The sequence below is a fragment of the Schistocerca gregaria genome, chromosome 4 (genome assembly GCF_023897955.1).
Source record: "Schistocerca gregaria isolate iqSchGreg1 chromosome 4, iqSchGreg1.2, whole genome shotgun sequence".
Classification (NCBI taxonomy): Eukaryota; Metazoa; Arthropoda; class Insecta; order Orthoptera; family Acrididae; genus Schistocerca; species Schistocerca gregaria.
This window is the reverse complement of record NC_064923.1, coordinates 95,254,586-95,275,396: the sequence shown is the minus strand read 5'-3', so window position 1 is coordinate 95,275,396 and position 20,811 is coordinate 95,254,586. Positions and strand designations below refer to the sequence as shown.

Below are 20,811 nucleotides of genomic sequence, written 5' to 3'. Positions count from 1 at the left end.
GGAAGGATGTAGGTTGCAATAGTTAGTGGAAGATGAAGAAGCTTGCACAGGATAGAGTAGCATGGACAGCTGCATCAAACCAGTCTCAGTACTGAAGACAACAACAACAACAACAACAGCTGTTCAGGGGTTCCTTAGGTCGCTTGCCGTCAGGATCGCACGATCTTCTGGACCACATCGCCGAGTTGTTTCGTTTTGACTGAGGGGTATAACTCTTTTGGTGGGTTTCAAACATGCAAGAGAACCATCGGATATCAAAGATTTTCCAAATGGCGTCTTACTGTAGTATAGCAGACAATTCGTAAATAAATGAAGATTCTGGGGCAGTTGGAATTTGCACAGTTCGGTACACTTCTAACATCGACCTGTTCCGTTATCGTATAAACGTTACCAATTATGTATGATCAAATCAGCTGGCAAATTGTGTTTGATCAAGGTTAACTTCGCTTTCCCAAGTCAAAACGTCGCGCCAACAATGCGATCACTAAAGGCAAACACAGCCTTGATTTGGGCATGGACTGGTCAACCTCGTATTTTAATCGACATAGGGAAACTTCGGAAAACTTCAATTACGATGATGGAATTGCGATATGAGCGACGCTCCCCCCAAATTCTAGTGCGTTAGCTGCTGCGAATCCTCGCTCGGTTTCGGTTTCAAGATGCTGTGTATGCTGTGAAAAGAACGCGGTCACCACTAAAAAGATATTTAAATTGTGTTGGCAGCAAAATTTTAATTCTGAGAAATTTGATGAGCGATATTTCATCGTTTGAAACTTCTGATAAGACATTTTAAGCCTAATTTATTTATTTATTTTCTTTTTTGGAAGCGAATTGCGTTCTTTCACAATTCTTTTAATAAATTAAAATAGACAATCGTGTTCCATGTTGGTGCCTGGCGCAGGGGTGAGTCTCCATTTGTTACCAGTAAATCGTAATTAGCGGCCGGCTCGTGTGTACATTTTACCAAACGGCTGTTGAGTTATCGGCTTATTGGCAGCTGTTGGTTTTCACGTTAAGACTATTTTTCGATCTCCATTCTATAGGATGTTAGTTACACAACGCGGACTGCGAAGTGCTCGCACAACTAACGCGAATTTGGTGCCAGATGGAATTGTATGCCGAGGAAACAGCTGCTGCCCGATTAAACAGCTAGATTTACTTGTTAGCAGCTAGATAATCAGGGAGACAGTTCTGAAACTAAATGGGAAAGAAGAAACAGAGTAAATATTGCTCCGTGGGCCATGTAATTATCCCGGTCAAATTTAGAACTACTCTTTAACATATCTGTTTTAGAAAACACTAGTGCGGTAGAAAATACACTACTAATATCAACACCGTGATAAACTGTCCGAAACATGTTCTTTTACGACATTGGCTGTCATTGTATGGATGAAAACTTCCCCTTATTTAGTTTCGATTGTCGCCAGTGTTGTCTCTCATGGCATTTGCAAATATTTTCGTAAGTACGGTCAATCCATCAACTGGACGTGTTTGGGTTAGAGTACCAGAACTCACAAAATTACACAGTGGTGTGTATCTGATGTCCCCAAACGTTTTGTCTCGTAGAGTAGACTCCCTTTCTTTCATATATTGTATTTCTACAAATTCATCAACTTGAAACGTGTTTTTTTTTAAAACTGATACAGTTATACTCGCTTTGATAGGTTTAACTGTAGAAGTAGAGAGTGAAAAACTTCAAAAATAAACATGTTAAGTTTTATGCATTTATCTAAGAAACGACACAAAATGCAAATGTAGTAAAATTAATATATAAATGCTTTTAAAGGGAAGAATGAATCTGGTACTTCATTAGCAAATTTTAAGTATTCGGTGTCAATTTAGTTAGTTTAACATTAAATCTCTTCGGTCAGTGATTCAGTGATTTACAATGCGTTTCTTTGTATTTGTGTGAAAGAAGATTGGCAACCGCGCTGAAACCGCTTTCCACGAGGTATGAAGGCTGAAAAGTTATCAAAACATTCTTGCGGTAGTCTATAACAGCCCAATAGGCCTATGCGATAAGTAACAGGTATGTCTCTCTGAAGCCAAAATTGCTGATACCCCTTTCCAAACAGTACCTTGAGTTCTTCGTTAGTGCTTATTCCGATTAGTTTCATGCAATACGACATGCCTTTCTTCAATACCACTTTATGAACTGATAATACACTGTATTTCCATAGTCAAAACACCTTCAAACTTAGTTTCAAAGTGTGTGAGAAGAACATTTAAAGGTAGCTTGAAAAGTCACCATAGTGGCAGTTTGTCTATGACAAATTGGCTAACTGAGAAAAATCATATAGATATATCACAGAGAGCAGTTTTTAAAACCTCTCCAGTGGCTGACAAAATTAATTGTTCCTCGATACCTTGCAGTTTTGCGTATGTCGCCACTGTTGTGCCGTTTGCGTCGTGTTCCAGTTTAATACATCTCTTGATGTGTGACGAAGCGGTTCCTGGCACAACACCGGCTGTGCCAGATACGCTTTCTACTCCTCGAAGAAGGACTATGGACAGTACTTATCAAGTGAAACTAGCAAAATTGTTGATAATGTCGCGTTATGTTGCCTGCAGGAGAACGAAAATGAAGATTTGCTCCACCCCTCTCTCAGGAGATGAGACAAGCAGTGACACACTTAGGGGCGAGCTACAACTCTGTGAGAAGACTGGAATTTTTGTTGCGACCTGCCTAAATGGGATCCACTCTAGTGGACCGCCCTTGTCGCGCCGTTTGTGTCGTGTTCAAAATTAACACATCGCTTGATGTGTGACGAAGCGATTCCCGGCCCATCACAGGCAGCGTAAAATACTCTTTCTGCTTCGCGGAGAATGGCAAGTGGTAGCAGAGCTTTGCAGGTTGACTGTGGTTGCTATGTCTTATAATATTTTCATAAATAGCTAAATTTTTGGTCCTCAGTGCATCTAATGCACCCCTTTTTCTTCCACTGACATGGGCTCATCGAAGGTGGAATCGATCGTGGAGGTCGATATAGACCACATTGGCAATCACTTGGGTAGACGAAGGAGATTCGCCACATTATCGACCATCACTTTTAAAGACATAACACCAATAACTGTTTCCGAAGTAGCAGCTCAGCATACGAGGCATAACTGTATCAACGTAATTAGTCACACGCTACACCCAGAAAAATTACACTTCAAATCAAGAACCGGTTCGCCTGTCAGTTAAAATGTGTGATTACACGGGGCAACGAAAAAATATTATTATCACTATTTGTTACATGACAGATTAATTCTATGGCGTTTAGGGGAACTGAATCAATGTCTCACCTCAGTTTGATATTTCTATCACGTAGTTTTGTCACAATATGACTTCGTTAAAAAACGGAAATTTTATAATACTGATTTAATTTTTTCAGCGTGAACCTCTTGATTAGTAAGCATCATGTATCAACTGATGACCATTTCATTTCTCTCTTTCCATAAAGTATCTATTACCGCTTTCCTCCAGTGAATTGGTTGTTCTGCTGCTCGGTGAAGTGATCAGCAGTAGTATTCAAGTGCTAGTCAAGTGGCCCTTGTATCGTCACGATGTCTTCGTGAAAGTATTCACCTTGTTCGTCAGTGACATTAATCAAAATTTCAGGTATAAAATCAAGGTGAACGTAAAACAAGTGAATCGTGTAGTTCAACAAACAATCATGTTGGTATCCCACATCTGTCAAGGACGTCTTCAGACACGCTTTCGCCGAGTATCTTTGCTCAGTTCGAAGCGGGACTCATCACTGAAGCTAATTCTATGCAGTCAATGAGATTCCAGGCCGAAGACGTGTCTGGAGACGCCCAGACAACTGTGGGACACCAACCTGACTGTCGCTTGCCATATGGCCCGACAACCACGAGTGACTGACTGTGGTGCCATTTGTTCGTAGCAGGAGCTCTTTGATTGTCAGCCGTGGCACCGTTACAGCTCGGCGGTACATCGATAATATTCTACTCCTCTTTGGTTGCCCTTCATGGAAAGCCATCCTGAACTTACATTTCAGCAGAATAATGTCCGCCTGCACACGGTGAGAGACTGCTTGTCTTCGAGATTCCCACACTCTCCCTTGGCCAGTGAGATCGCCAGGTCTCTCAATTGCGAACATTTGGAGCATTATGGGCAGGAACCTCCAACTAGCTCGGGGCTTTGGTGATCTGTCGCGCTAGTCGGACAGAATCTGGCACAATATCCCTCAGGAGGACATTCAACAACTCCGTCAATCAATACCAAGCTGAGTAACTGGCCACAGGTGGACCAACGCGTTTTTGACATGCTAAATTTGTGACGCTTTTTCTCTTCGATAAAACATCCGATTTTTCTGAAATTATAATCATTGTTTGTCTGTACATGCATTTCAGTCTACCGATTTCCGTCCCTTTCGGATAATTTTTTTGAGGTGCGTCGTACCTTTTTTTTCCTTTTCTTTCTTACAGCGTATACCTTCTTGAAATTTGGCGGTGTTTCTGTTGTCTCAACAAATGGTTCAAATGGCTCTGAGCACTATGGGGCTTAACTTCTAAGGTCATCAGTCCCCTAGAACTTAGAACTACTTAAACCTAACTGACCTAGGGACATCACACACATCCAACCCCGAGGCAGGATTCGAACCTGCGACCGTAACGGTCGCGCGGTTCCAGATTGAAGCGCCTAGAACCGCTCGGCCACACCGGCCGGCTTCTGATGTCTCATACCGTGCACCAGATGAAATAGTTTTGTCATGGCTGACTCTTTCAAAGAGATCTGTAGTTCTAATGGAATATCGTTAAGCCCAAGGACCGTGTTTCGAACCTTCCCATATATGATAGAGGAGATCGAGTATATCCGAAAATCACACGCTTGTTTCGTCACAGGTTTGTTTAATTAGAATGGAGGAGTCACGGATAAGCTTATCCAATTCCTGTAGCATCACTACCGTGGAGGTGTTCTAAATCACGTTACGGTTTACTATAAAATTTCCAGGGGTGTAAGCTCCTAGAAGGGTCGACCACTGTATTACCTTCTCCTAGGTATATCTCGAAAAAAGATCTTGAAGGTAATACTAGAGACATTCGAGCTTACATGGAGGCCTAGCAACAATCGTGTTCCTACGCACCATGTGACGGGAACAGGAAAAAGAGGGCTGGAGGGGGGGGGGGTGATACACACTTAGGTATTTTACGGACTGTTCGTGTAGATGTACAGTCTTCATCCTTTCTCAGTGTTGCAGCTCTTACATTTGTGTATAAGGTTGCAGCGATCAGTGTGAAACAGAGGAGCACGTGGTGAGGAGGGATGCTTGTGTTGCAGACATCTACCGGCTGATGCTGAGCGACAAGAAGTACGGCCTGTCGGTGAACCTGATGGCGACCCGCGTGATGCCGTCGCTGCTGCCGCAGACGGTCAACCCCAGCCTCAACCTCGACCAGTTCACCAACCTCCTCGAGGTACTGCAGGAGATGCTCGACCATATCGACAGGTGCGTGCAGATAGCCTTCACAAGACCTTCTCTTCACCCCCCCCCCCCCCCCATCCTCCCTCTCCAACACTAGAGATTCACACCTCTACATCTACATCCATACTCCGCAAGCCACCTGACGGTGTGTGGCGGAGGGTACCTTGAGTACCTCTATCGGTTCTCCCTTCTATTCCAGTCTCGTATTGTTCGTGGAAAGAAGGTTTATCGGTATGCCTCTGTGTGGGCTCTAATCTCTCTGATTTTATCCTCATGGTCTCTTCGCGAGATATACGTAGGATGGAGCAATATACTGCTTGACTCCTCGGTGAAGGTATGTTCTCGAAACTTCACCAAAAGCCCGTACCGAGCTACTGAGCGTCTCTCCTGCAGAGTCTTCCACTGGAGTTTATCTGTCATCTCCGTAACGCTTTCGCGATTACTAAATGATCCTGTAACGAAGCGCACTGGTCTCTGTTGGATCCTCTCTGTCTCTTCTGTCAACCCTATCTGGTACGGATCCCACACTGCTGAGCAGTATTCAAGCAGTGGGCGAACAAGCGTACTGTAACTTACTTCCTTCGTTTTCGGATTGCATTTCCTTAGGATTCTTCCAATGAATCTCAGTCTGGCTTCTGCTTTACCGACGATCAACTTTATATGATAATTCCATTTTAAATCACTCCTAACGCGTACTCCCAGATAATTTATGGAATTAACTGCTTTCAGTTGCTGACCTGCTATATTGTAGCTAAATGATAAGGGATCTTTCTTTCTATGTATTCGCAGCACATTACACTTGTCTACATTGAGATTCAACTGCCATTCCCTGCACCATGCGCAAATTCGCTACAGATCCTCCTGCATTTCAGTACAATTTTCCATTGTTACAACCTCTCGATATACCACAGCATCATTCACAAAAAGCCTCAGTGAACTTCCGATATCATCCACGAGCTCATTTATGTATATTGTGAATAGCAATGGTCCTACGACACTCCCCTGCGGCACACCTGAAATCACTCTTACTTCGGAAGACTTCTCTCCATTGAGAATGACATGCTGCGTTCTGTGATCTAGGAACTCTTCAGTCCAATCACACAATTGGTCTGATAGTCCATATGCTCTTACTTTATTCATTAAACGACTTTGGGGAACTGTATCGAACGCCTATGGGAAGTCAAGAAATACGGCATCTACCTGGGAACCCGTGTCTATGGCCCTCTGAGTCTTGTGGACGAATAGCGCGAGCTGGGTTTCACACGATCGTCTTTTTCGAAACCCATGCTGATTCCTACAGAGTAGATTTCTAGTCTCCAGAAAAGTCATCATACTCGGACATAATACGTGTTCCAAAATTCTACAATTGATCGACGTTAGAGGTATAGGTCTATAGTTCTGCACATCTGTTCGACGTCCCTTCTTGAAAACGGGGATGATCTGTGCCCTTTTCCAATCCTTTGGAACGCTACGCTCTTCTAGAGACCTACGGTACACCGCTGCAAGAAGGGGGCAAGTTCCTTCGCGTACGCTGTGTAAAATCGAACTGGTATCCCACAGAGGTCCGTTCAGGAAAGTCAGCGTTTTACACTGGCTGTCTTTCCTCGCTCCAGTCGATACTGACAAATTTTAATGGATTGTATAAGATATCATGAGGAACAAAAAATTCAAGATAGGATCTCGTGCCCAGAACATGGAAGAATTTCCAATCTTTGTACCCATAGACTGAATCTGTGGTATGGGCCCCACCAGACAAAAGTTTGTTATAATTAACCCACCAAAAATGTCGTGTGTCTGTGTCACTTTGAAGTGTAGCGCAGCTTTCTATAAAGTATGGCCTGCCACAGCAATGGGTAATTTACTATATTATAAGTCGCCTCCTAGTCAAAAAATGTTATTAATAGTGAAATACTGATTTTTGTATGAACATGAATCTCAGCCTTTTCGTTCTTTCTCTCCCTCTCTTTCTTTAAACAGTTGTTTATAGCATGTTAAGAAATCCGGTTGAGAAACTTAATGATTTCAGTTTTCTCCATATATTTTCATCTCGTCAGTTTACTAAATCACAAACTGTGTACTGAAATTTTATAATAAACCTTAAATGTTCCGTTATAAGCTTTCAATTGGAAAAATGTCTAAAATGCTAACATTTTTTGACTACGAGGCGACTTATAATATAGTAAATTACCCATTGCTGTGGCAGGCCATACTTTATAGAACGCTGCGCTACACTTCAAAGTGACACAGACACACGACATTATTTTTCAACATAGTCGCAAAGTCTCTGAAAAGAACGGTCACAATATTCTCCTTCTACCAATTAGTCCCTTGACGATAGAAATCCTATCGTTGGTCCCGGAGCCATTCGAGAAGTGCTGTGTGAACGTTCTCTTCGACGCAGAGCCTCTTCTCCCCTGATCTACTTTCACCCTGGCGAAAAGATGGAAACCATACGGTGAAAAATCAGTATTTCCCGAGACACACTCAGCCAATCGTTCTCTTCGAGATGTGATAATGATTGCAACGTATTTGAATCATTGTGGCACTCCGGTCGGAAAGCAGGTTGTATGGATTTTAACCTGTCAGCGTATGTGTGACATTTTAGGGGGACCTTGTGAACTGCCCATGTTCGATTTTCTTTACGTACATTATTGGATCCGAAAATCTGTGCCTAGACATCAGTTTCCTAAAGCAGTGCTGCACAATTCTTCAAGGAAAGAAAAACTCAAACAAGTTGCCTCTGAAAATGAGTTGATTTCCGACAGCTGCTAAGTGCAAAGCATTTCACATATCATATCAGCGCGTACTCCGCTGCAAAACATTTCACACCTGTTTCGTAGATGCCTGTAGCTGAGTGCGTAAGGTTTCTGGTCCGAATTACCTGTAATTTGTTCTACTTTTATTGAAATTCTGTATCTTTGTCAGGTTGAAATTGTAATAAAGAAATACAGAACCGTAATTGTGTAATGAAAGTAACATTGTTTTAAATTATGGGTCATATGAAACAAATTGATATTTGATATATACATGTGAAATGACTTACATTCATCAATAACACTCGACTATGAATTTGTCTCTATATCTCCTATGTTTACGGCTAATATCTACTATTTTTCTTTCTTCACTCCATGGAGAAACGAGCATGTGAAATGCACCAGTATTATTGACGAAACTACATGATAGAATAATCTGGTTTTAATCTGTGAAGAAGTTTCATTTCAGTGGAACTTCGCTGCAGAGTGAAAATTCTTTCTGCAGTATTATTGAAGAATATGAATCATTCCATATTCTATGTGACCCATATTAAAAAACAATTATTGTTTTCGGTAGAAAATTATAATTCATTATTTCTGAATTGTAATTTCCACTCGACAAAAATATAGAATTTAAATAAAAGTAGAAAAGAATGTTGTTAAGAAAATTCAAACCAGAGACTCTGCCATGACCAGTGTTCGACGTTACACATTCTGCGAAAGACCTTTGAAATGTTTTGCGTTTTGAAACTGTGTCGCACTGATTTAGTAAACTCATGGCTGGGCACAGACTTTCATGTTCAACGAATATACGTAAAGGAAATCGAACATCGAACATAGCCAGTCCATCTAGTCCCCTTGTCAGGTAAAAGCCCATATATACGTTCACAGGCATAAAATCTATACAGCCTGCTGTCTGAGCAGAATGCAAAGCTGTGGGTGTGCGTAACAAGTCCGACAATAACTTCAATGCGTTGCAGTCATTTTGACATCTTGAAAAGAACAGCTCGCTGAGTTTGTCATCTAACGGCAGCGTTAGGTACTTGGCGGCTCACGTCACGAGCTGTGATCCGAGGCCGACGATTCTTTTTCGGAGAGCCTCGCTGCGAGCCCAGAAAGCTCAGGATTCAAGTCGAGTCTGCTTACGACACGTCAGCGTCAAAACTGATGTTTGTTGCCAGGCGGGTAGCCTCGTGACAGGCGCTGTCCCTACTGATTCGACGTTCTGCAGTATCTTTGGACGACGTTTCCAGACCTGAGTTTCTAACCTCATAGTGCTTCTCAAGATACCCTCTACTGCCATTCCAAATTTGTAGGTCTTGTTTTGTTACAATATATATAGAATCACCATTCCACTGTCAAAAAAACTAATCATTCTTCTAGCTAGTTTTGTAACTTATGTGTACAGGACTCATCCAAGCCGAAAAGGACACTCAAATAGTACATCAGATCTACTCAGTAATACTGTGTACTAGAACAATGAAATTTAGTAAGTAGAAGCACTGTTTCTTAACCTCTTTAGTTGAAATGTGTGTGAATTCATAAGGGACCAAACTGCTGAGATCATCGTTCCCTAGACTTACACACTACTTAAACTAACTTATGCTAAGAACAACACACACATCCATGCCCGAGGGAGGACTCGAACCTCCGGCGGTAGGAGCCGCGCAGTCCGTGACATGGCCCCTCTAACCACGCAGCTACTCCGCGCGGCTACCTCTTTTGAAATGACGCACAATGTACGAGACATGCATACAGCCATTTTTGTTTGCACAAAATTTTTCCCATGCAGATTAGTCTTTACTTATCCCGACAGGCAGAACCCTAGTCATGATACATTGTTACTGAATCGGAGTTATCATATCACTGTCCATCCCATTTGACAAAGCTCCTCAGCCTTCACATGAAGTCCTCAAATTTACCTTGTTGGCCGGACGTTTTGGCCGAGCGGTTTTAGGCGCTTTAGTCCGGAACCGCGCTGCTGCTACGGTCGCAGGTTCGAATCCTGCCTCGGGCGTGGATATGTGTGATGTCCTTAGGCTAGTTAGGATGAAGTAGTTCTACATTCTAGTGGACTCATGACCTCAGCTGTTAAGTCCCATAGTGCTCAGACCCATTTAAACCATTTTTATCTTGTTGTGGTGCTTCTCCGAGGACGAAAACGATCGTTATTTCGTAATGCTCGAGAAATTCCGTGAAATTCATTTTTCCCATAATCTCAGAGATATGTCACCAACAATTTATTTCATGATCTGGTAAGTCCCAGCTTATCACGAATGCTCCTACTGCGCCAACTAATTTTCGCTAAGACTAAACAGTTTTGATGGACAATTGTAGAAAATAATTCACACAGTTTTACTACTCCACCAAGTACGTTCTTCTTGGTTTTCATTATCTCCTGATGACAAATGTTTCTCTGTTCAAATAATACGGAAATTATTCTGTAATTTACGACAGTCGAAAGTCTTATTAGGACCAGACGCTTTTCATTTTATTTAAAGCATCTTCAGTGTCAGTTTTTGATGTCTACATTATTTGCACGTTTTTCTATACATGTACACGTACTAACAAACAATATTTTCTCTTGTTTATGTTTATAGTATACAAGATGTAAAACATTTACCTACATATGCGAAATTTTAGAGCGTTTAGACAAGATAAGAAGTAATACTTTTTATGTAGCAAAAATGTCACAGGTGCGCCGCTTCGCCCCCCCCCCCCCCCCCCCCCTCAGGTGACCATGGAAGTTTTGACGCTAGTGATGTTCAGATACGGTTCCCAAACTGCCATGTGATAAATATTGATTTAGAAACGTTGCTGAGAACGTCGTCCGTTTACATTAATACACAACTGGCATTTGCATGCTAATAATTGTCTAACAAACTGAAAGCAAACCATGTGTTTCACAAATAATGGCTGCAGCTTCAACCAACCAGGCAATCAACTCAACTCCTCTGGAGTGTCTATCGTTGTCTCACAAACTAAACGCTTGACCCCCTCCCACTAAAAGAAAGCCATAGGGTTGAGACCAAGAGAACGTGGTGATTTAGATACTGGCCCATCCCTCACAAACCAAAAACTGGGGGAAAACAATGTCTGAATGTTCCTCTTACATCAACGACAAAGTGGAGTGAGGTCCCGTCATGTTGGAACCATTATCATTGTCTGACTGCTTGCGGTGGACACTCTCCTGCATTTCCAGTAGCATTTCATGGTAAAAGGTATAGTAATTTCCTCCACCGAGTGTGTAAGGCAAAGGTTTCAGCCGTGAACAATACAAGCCCACATAGTTTTGTGTCGCTTCAGAATTCAAATGGTTCAAATGGCTCTGAGCACTATGGGACTTAACTTCAGAGGTCATCAGTCTCCTAGAACTCAGAACTACTTAAACCTAACTAACTAACCTAAGGACATTACACACATCCATGCCCGAGGCAGGATTCGAACCTGCGACCGTAGTGGTCGCGCGGTTCCAGACTGTAGCGCCTATAACCGCTCGGCCACTCCGGCCGGCGCCTAAAGGATTTTCCAACTCCCAGACATGGCTGTTCAATATTCCTTCCCTTGTGAACACACCCTCATCAGTAAACAAAACACACGTCTAGAAGAAAGAAATCTTTGGAATTTGATGTAAATCCACCGGCAGAAATGCACGCAGTAGAGAAAGTCATTAACTGACAGGTCTTGTACCTCCTGATATTTGAATGGATGCATGCGTGTGTCATGCTGGGCGTTCCATACATCTGCATTTGATGTATTTAGTGTCAGCCCTCAAGAACCCGTAAACATCAGTAGAAACTTTCATCTAAATACTAAATCATGTAAACAATAACCATGTAATTGTTTATCCATGGATGTGGCCACTGCTAGCCGTAATGAAATTCCAACCTTCATAGCATTAGGACTTAATTCTGTAGTAAATCAGATTCGATTTTCAATGAAAAAAAGTTAAAACAGTTTTGAACATTGGGCTAAGAAAATCATGTCCAGCATCAAAGTCTTCAAGGGCCCAACTGTACCTTTGACATCTGTGTCACATAACAAAAATGTTTGTTTTTATCTCCTCTAATAACTTGACAAATTTGTAAATGTAGTAATTTACAGTTATTATGATAAATGGAGAAAACTGTAGGAACGATCACTGGAAGATTAGGAGCAAAAAAGGTCATATGGTCTTATTGTAGGCACATACGGTATTCACATCCACTTGAAGGTGGAGATAAAATATCTTTGACAGTGACTGTAGTGTCAGCACCAGACAGGTGCCCTGCCAGCATGGGGTAGGCCAGACAACAAGTGTGAAGTATTCTTCACGACAGTTGCCACTGTCTGTATCACTTACAATGCATACAGAACTTATTACTCACAGACTTGGCTCTGCGGCGACAGTTTTGTTGCTTCTAGTCACTCTGGTCACCGTAGTGCTGGGAATTCTTTCATCCATCCTATTCACAGATGAGGCTACCTTTACGAGAGGCAATACCATCATCCTTCGCAACGCCCACATGTGGGTTTTGTAGAATGGCCATGGTATGATGACAGAAAGCCATCAGCGCCAGTTCAGCTCAATATGTGGTCCAGGGTTATGGGCGACTGCCTCATGTGACCAGTCATTCTCCCACAATGCCTTACAGTCAAGGCATATCTGCACTTCTGTGTGTGACATTGGTGCCCCCGCTGGATGACGTGCCTTCATTGGTACGAAGGGTAATGTGGCTACTACATGATGGAGCTACAGCTCACTGCCCTCTGGAGAGTGGAACTAAAACATTTCCACTAGCCTGCTGTGTTCCCTTGCGAGCTTTCAGTCAATGAAACCTATACTGACGAAGATCTTTATATCTCCATCTTCTAGCGGGTGTACCGTCCTTGAAACACGTTTCTGAATGGATACTAATTTGGTACTAATCAACCCAGGATCGTTTCCTGGTATTTGTCCCCATTTATCAAAATTGCAACAACGAAAAATAATTAATGCAGAGTTATTAAATTTCGAGAATACACTTATGTATTTAAGTGATCAACATTACAAGATCACCGGTTAATATAAGTGCGAGATAAACCGCTGCAAATGGGAAATGCTGGTACATTAATAAGTGGTGTAACCAACACAGTGTTGAATGCAAGCATATAAAAACATGCATGCATTGTTCTGTACATATGCCGGATGTCAGTTTGTAGAATGGAGTTCCATGCCTGTTGCACTTGGATCAGTCAAAATATGGATGGTTAATGCTGTCTGTGGATGTCACTGGAGTTGTCGTAATTGATATCCAATATTTGCTCAGTGATCAAGTGGGCCGAGGCAACATCTCGACTCTCTGTAGAGCGTGTTGGGTCTGCAGCAGTGGGTGGGCATTATCACGCTGGAAAACATCCTGGAATGCCGCACGAATGACAGCAAAACAGGTCGAACCAACTGACCGACATAAAATTTGCGTGAAATAACCACGACAGTTCTCCTGCTGTCATATTAAATCGCACCCTAGATCATAACTACTGGTGTAGGTCAGTGTGTCTAACACGCAGACAGGTTGATTGCAAGACTTCAACTGCGCCCTTCTAACCAACATGTACATCATTGGCACCAAGGCAGAACCACCCTTCATCAGAAAGCACAACAGAAATAATCCAGCAAGCTGTCGCTTGATGCCACTGTAGTCACAAATGGCAGTTGTTTGGGGTCAGTGGAATGCACATTACATTCTAGCTTGGAGAGGTCCTTGAAGTAACCGATTTGTAACAGTTCGCTGTGTCACTGTGGCGCCAACTGCTGTTCACACCGCTGCTGCAGATGCAGTACGATGCGCCACAGCCACACATCGAACACGATGGTCTTCCCTCTCGATAGTGACACGTGTCCATCCGGAACATGGTCTTGTTGCGACTGTACATTCTCGAGAATATCGATGTCATGTACAATGGCAACATTTCTGCCAAGTCTTTCTGCAGTATCACAGAAGGAACAACCAGCTTCTCGTAGCCCAATTACATGAACTTGGTCAAGCTCAGTGAGGTGTTGATAATGGCGTCTTTGTCACCTTAAAGGCATTCTTGGCTAATATCAACTCACCATGTCCGATTGCAAAGATAAACAATAATCACGACCGTTACAGTGCCTCTTTAGAGCAAACCTGAATAGCATCTAGACATCTTTCAGATGTAGAAACATGCCTACCAACTTTAGTTTATGTCGCACAACTCCTTTTCTTTTTCCGTCAGTATATATAATGTGTGTGTGTCTGTATATATGTGACAATCACATAGACAAACAAGTCATTAGACACCGGCTGCAACAGTGGAGAGTGGGTGAGGAGAGTGAGGACTCGAGTAGTGATGTGGACGTGCGGTGTCCACAGGAACCAGCGCAACAAACTGAAGTTGGACAACCTGACACTGCCGAGCCCAGAGCGCCACCGCCCGCTGCGCCACCAGTACAGCTCAGATAACATGCACGTGCCACCCTTCAACATCCCCAACCTGCGCATCGAGCAGCGCAAGACCTCCAGTGCCGAGGACATGGCACGCAAGAACTCAGCTGGTGAGACAACTTTGACTATACAAGCTCACACTGTGTATTTTACTTGTCTAATTTTTGTCATCCCATCGAAACTTGTACTCTCAACTGTGTACTCATAACCCTCCATTGTTCAAGTATTGTGTGAGAGAAAATATCTGTCTTTCATCGACATTCAAAATAACTTTCATTGATGTTCAATAAACTAATATGAGATACGGGTACCATAATCTGTGTTCAGAAAGCATTATGTATGGACAACAGTAATTTCCATACCAAACTAATGTTTTTATGATTACATTGCCATCAGATGTAACAAGGTAGCATATAACCACTGCTATTCTGTTCAAGTAAAAATTGCTCACTTGAAATGACTAGGAAAGATGTTGATAATACAATGATGTTAAGCTGTAAAGTGTAAGTGTCTGATTAATTACTATTCAGCACTTCCAGATGAAATGGTGACTTTTTCATTATCTCTTGATGCAGCTGCTAAAGACATCTACTAACTTCTTATGGATGCAACATTTGCACCTCACAGCTCATAATAAACATCAAGCCTGCATAAAGAGCATTCATTGCTGACCAATCTGACTAAAATAAAACAAGTAGACTAAATATATACACAAGTCAGCAGAGCCCAAACTCTCTGATAAAGAGACCTTTGACTCAGGAATCAACAGAATGAAAATTGTATATGCGTACCCATTAATTATTTCTAGACATCATGTATATTAAACATACTGCACAAGAAATTAGTCACCACCTGGAGACACAACACTAATACCTCGTAACACTGCCTGTAGCATTCATAATGGCCTCAGTTCATTGAGGAAGAGAGTTCACAAGTTTCCACCAGTTTGCTAATCCAGCTCAAGTTACTCATTGATGATTAGATCCAGCAGAGCTATCAAAATGCAGGAATCATTTTACCTATTGTTCCAAATAGACACAAGCAATTTCTAGCAGATAATGATTGGACTTTTTATAAGGCCAGTCAAGGTGCAACAGGGAGCGTAAGTATTTGTTAAATGAGAAATGTATGCACACAGCCTTGTGAACATGACTGTTTTCATCTTAGAGGACAGTAGTGTTCGTGGTGTATTCATCATCAAAATGTACAAGGAAGGGCAGCACTTGGCCACCGAGTATGCTAAAATAACAACCTGGTTTGTATCCATGGTAATCCAAAGGAGTGATCTCCAGCCATAGCACACTCCCAAAACATCTCATAACCACCTCCATCCTGAATTATGGCATCCACACACTGTGAGTTCAACACGCAATAAGTGCACTCAAAATCTTGCTTTATTTCAAAAGAGACAAAATCACTACTCTCATCGGGTTGCACAAATGCCATCAGTTAGTTACTATTGAGTTTCTGTGCCATTTGGCCCAATGAAGATGTGCAATTTTAAAGGTCACTGTGAGCAATGGCCTTTTGTGAAGAACCTGACTGCATGACCATTGCAAATAGCTCTCTTCACAATTATCACTGGAACACTGTTGAGATGCTTTTACATACACTGACTACAGTAACTCCTGTATAGTTTGAAACCGGTTGTCATTGATGTGGCATGACAATCATCAGAATCAGAGTCTTTATCCTTATTCACAATTATCCACATATACAATGGAATAAGCTACATAATTACAGACGTATATAATTTCAGATATACAGAGTGTAACAAAAGGGTATGGCTAAACTTTCAGGAAACATTTCTCACATGTAGAAGAAGAAAGAATGTTATATGGACATGGGTCCACAAACACTTTGATGTTATAGCTTATTTCTACTTTTCTTCATAATCACATTAATCATCAGAAACACAACTTTTGATGGATAATTCAAGCTCCTCTATTCGTGAGGAATGTTTCCTGAAAATTTGGTCATTCCATTTTGTTACACCCTCTACTTAATTATAGACATCATAATAAAAGATATATATACTCATGAATTTTGAATTTGAACATTGCAACAGAGTAACAGAAAGGTAGAAAGGCTGGTTGCCTAAATGGGTTATTCTTAATGAATTTTACTAGAACAATCAACTTGCAATACGTACAATATGTAATAACAATATTCATACAATCAACATAGGTATTGCCTCCAATTAGTACAAGTTTTAAAAAACACAAACAAGTTTGTTATTTGCAATGGCCAAATTTAAAAAAAAGCACAGATTTTGTAGACAACATCAAAATTTAACAGATAGGATTCAACTGGATATGTACTACAGCCAAAACTGAAAAGCCACACTAAAGCTGCCAGTGGCACCAGTACTCAAATAAGAAAAAGACAAATGGCAATTTTACGGTATACATACTCAGGGTTGCCCTTAACACATGATTACAAAAGCTCTTCTTTGTGTCCTTTATTAGCATGTGGCAGTTGCATCTCGAAACTTGTTAATGTGGTCATGTAAGAGGACCTCCACCACACTTGACAAGTCTTCCAAGTGTATCACCTGTGCTAAAGACACTGCTCTATCTGGAAGCAATCACCGGCCGAATCACCCATCCCATGTTTTCAGCTCAGGCCCAAGAGTCATACTGTCTTCGAGTACCTCGCTGCTCTAAGGCCCACACTGATCTTATTTCCCCTATCACTCACTAGGCAGTCGATGTGGTCACCGCAAAATTCAAACTTGCTCAAGGGGCACAAGTGTAGTGGTGCTGTGTCCATCACAGCACAACCTCCTACCCTCAAAACATCTCCATGGGAGCAAGTTTCTGGGCAGGGCAATTCAGACAAACAATGTTAATTTCTGTGAATGTATGCTTTCCTGGCATATACAGCTGACGAAGAGTTCTCAGGCTTCCAGCCGGGTGGTGGTGTCTTCAAACAGCGACGTTTCGACGAGTGACATACTCATCATCTTCGCCAGAAGAGAGAACAAACTGTGCTTCAGCAAGGTCATTTCAACAATATGTCTTAACTGTAGTCCCATCATTGAGTACAGAAATTAATATTGGCAAAGAGTTCTCGTGCTTCCAGCTGGGTGGCAGTGTCTTCAAACTGCGACGTTTCGACAAGTGACATACTCATCATCTTCGCCAGAAGATGATGAGAAGCCCGAGAACTCTTCGCCAATGTTAATTTCTGTACTCAATGGTGGGACTACAGTTAAGACATATTGTTCAAATGACCTTGCTGAAGCAGCTCTTTCTTTATTTTACCATTTTCGTGACTCCAGTTAATTATAAATGTCTAAGCTTAAAAAAGATACAAAAAATAGCACATTTTGAGATTGGGTTAGAGCTTAAAGAGCTATCATGACTTCTTTAGTAATATGAAATTTAATGCACATTAAAAATCCATGTTTATACATAAATCAGTGGCAGTTCAAATAGGAACAACATTTTTAATAAGTTTGTTGTTTTCCTTACATAGGCTCAAAACCAATATAAATCACTTCTTAGACTATTTCTTACAGGTTTAGTTTGGAATAAATAAACACAGAAAATCTGCTTTGTGGGTTTTTGACCAGAGAATTTGTACCAGCTACATACTCTATGGCAGGAACTTCCTAATTACTGTTTAAATTCTCCTTAGTCACCACCAGAAAGTTCTGCACCCACACCCTGCCACCCAGACTGAGATCATATGGACACCTCCTCTTGGTATCTCTGGGCATCTCAGCGAAAGACTATGCTTCAGATTAGCCCTTGCCCACTTCCAAATGTCACAATTTTGCCTTCAAAAGTGAAGAAGTTGTGGGTCAGGATGAATCTGGCTAAGGTAATGAGGAAAGAGGTTTTAGGTAGGTGATTGGCATGAAAGGAAGTGCTCCATCGCAGCGAGGCCCTGCACGTGCAGAATATTTGTGTATAAGGAAGTGGCATCAATGGTTACAAGGATGGTTTCTGGGGGTAACAGATTGGGTAAGGATTCCAGCCACTCAAGAAAGTGGTTGGTGTCTTTGATGAAGGATGGGAGACTGCATGTAATGGGTTGAAGGTGTTGACCTACATAGGCATAGTTACGTTCTGTGGGGGCTTGGTAACCAGCTACAATTGGGCGGCCAGGATGATTGGGTTTGTGAATTTTACGAAGAAGGTAGAAGATAGGGGTGCGGGGTGTTGGTGGGATCAGGAGGTTGATGGAGTCAGGTGAAAGGTTTTGTAGGGGGCCTAAGGTTCTGAGGATTCCTTGAAGCTCCGCCTGGACATCAGGAATGGGATTACCTTGGCAAACTTTGTATGTGATGTTGTCTGAAAGCTGACACAGTCCCTCAGCCACATACTCCCAACGATCAAGTACCACGGTCATGGAACCCTTGTCTGCCAAAAGAATGATGATGGATCGGTCAGCCTTCAGATCACGGATAGGTTGGGCTTCAGCAGTGGTGATGTTGGGAGTAGGATTAAGGTTTTTTTTAAGAAGGATTGAGAGGCAAGGGTAGTAAATCATTTAGATAGTACTTAACAAAATCATTAAAGTGTACTATATGACCTAGATCCATGCACTACCCACTGATACAGATTCATGCACTACCCACACCATAGCAAAAGGAAGAAAGTAACTTGTTCTCTGATGAACACAAATTGGCAGACTACACTATACCTCACTACTACCCAGTGATGTTAGATAGCTTCTTCCATTTCTTACGCTCCACACTATGTGGCACTTTACTCTCAGATTGTACTATTAATCTTCTCTTTAAATTTGCGCCGCGTGGGATTAGCCAAGCAGTCAAAGGCGCTGCAGACTGTGCGGCTGGTCCCGGCGGAGGTTCAAGTCCTCCCTCGGGCATTGGTGTGTGTGTGTTTGTCCTTAGGATAATTTAGGTTAAGTAGTATGTAAGCTTAGGAACTGATGACCTTAGCAGTTAAGTGTCATAAGATTTCTAACACATTTCGACATTTTTTTAAAATTTGTTTTCATACTTAAATTACATCACCTCTGAACAAAAATTGATATGGCTTTACTTTCACCGATTATGGTTACTCTCTCTCTTGAAACAAGCGTCAGCTCAAAGTAACAACATTTATCATTAAAAACAAGCATTCCATACAAATTAGCTACATCACTCAACAGTGTTGTTACAGTATTGCTTCAAAATAAGTTTGTGTAATTTCTTATCGGTGACAAATACGTGAGTGAAAATTACAGAATTTCAGATCAGAACTTGATGTTGTGCATGAATCCATTCATAACATTACTTTAAACCTCTATACTACTGTTTATAAAATGGCTATCGAAAAAAAATTCATTCAGGTACTTTGACCAGCAGTTAAGCTGTAACTGTGTGTGAAACTTTAATAATCTTTGAAAAACAGATACAGTTTTCAGATACTTCTTTCCATACAAATCCTTTGAAGTGACAGATTCCAAACATTTATCAATAAATAAGGTTGGAAGTTCATCTATTTTTGATTATTCAGCTAAGAATTTATCTTTCACAACAGGAAAACATTTCATTTGATATTAGTTTTAACATTAGTGGTACAAGTTTTGAAATTTTCATCTATATTTTTGATTTCAGCATAACTATTTTCAGTGTTAATTTGGACTCATTTCTGTCTGCTCTAATTATCTCTATTATTTGTTTAAGTTCACTACTCAGTTAAGATTCTACTTCCCCCTTACTCATTTCTACAGCCAAAACTCCCACTTCCAAACCCCCTACTTTCTCTCCAAGATTATGAATCTGATTTCCAAATAGTTGTTAAAGAATTGCAACTTTCTAGTCTGTAGACAGTTGGAGATTAGCAACTGACTAATTAACACTCATAATTAATTGTCCCATATTTTGAAATTGTTCCTGATTTTTTATTAAACTCTTATTTTAAAAATGGTACTATTCCCACTAATATAATGTTTACATCATCATGTCTCTGTTCTATTATTTCAAACATTCCATCTTCTTGTGGGCACATCGAAACATGGCAGGAGCTGCCATTGTATCAAGTCTCCACATTAACCGATATTCATGCGCTAATTCGGTACAACTGACTGGCTCGTATTTTACTGCTATGACTTATGTCATCAAGTGTCACATGACTTTGTGATATAAGTTCTACACCATTTAAAATACTTCAAAGTGAACAGTAAGCTCTTTTAGGGGAGTGACATATTTGTCCACTGTGATTATGTGTTGGTGCA

General features: G+C 41.3%; 1 protein-coding gene across 1 annotated transcript in view; it reads left to right on the top strand.

Moving 5' to 3' along the window:
* LOC126267614 (SCY1-like protein 2) overlaps positions 1–20,811 on the top strand; it is a 966,784-nt gene that overhangs the window by 849,869 nt on the left and 96,104 nt on the right. The window contains exons 13-14 of the mRNA XM_049972914.1: positions 5,288–5,456; positions 14,545–14,726. Coding sequence (XP_049828871.1) covers positions 5,288–5,456; positions 14,545–14,726 — 351 coding nt within the window. The remainder of the gene's footprint in view (positions 1–5,287; positions 5,457–14,544; positions 14,727–20,811) is intronic.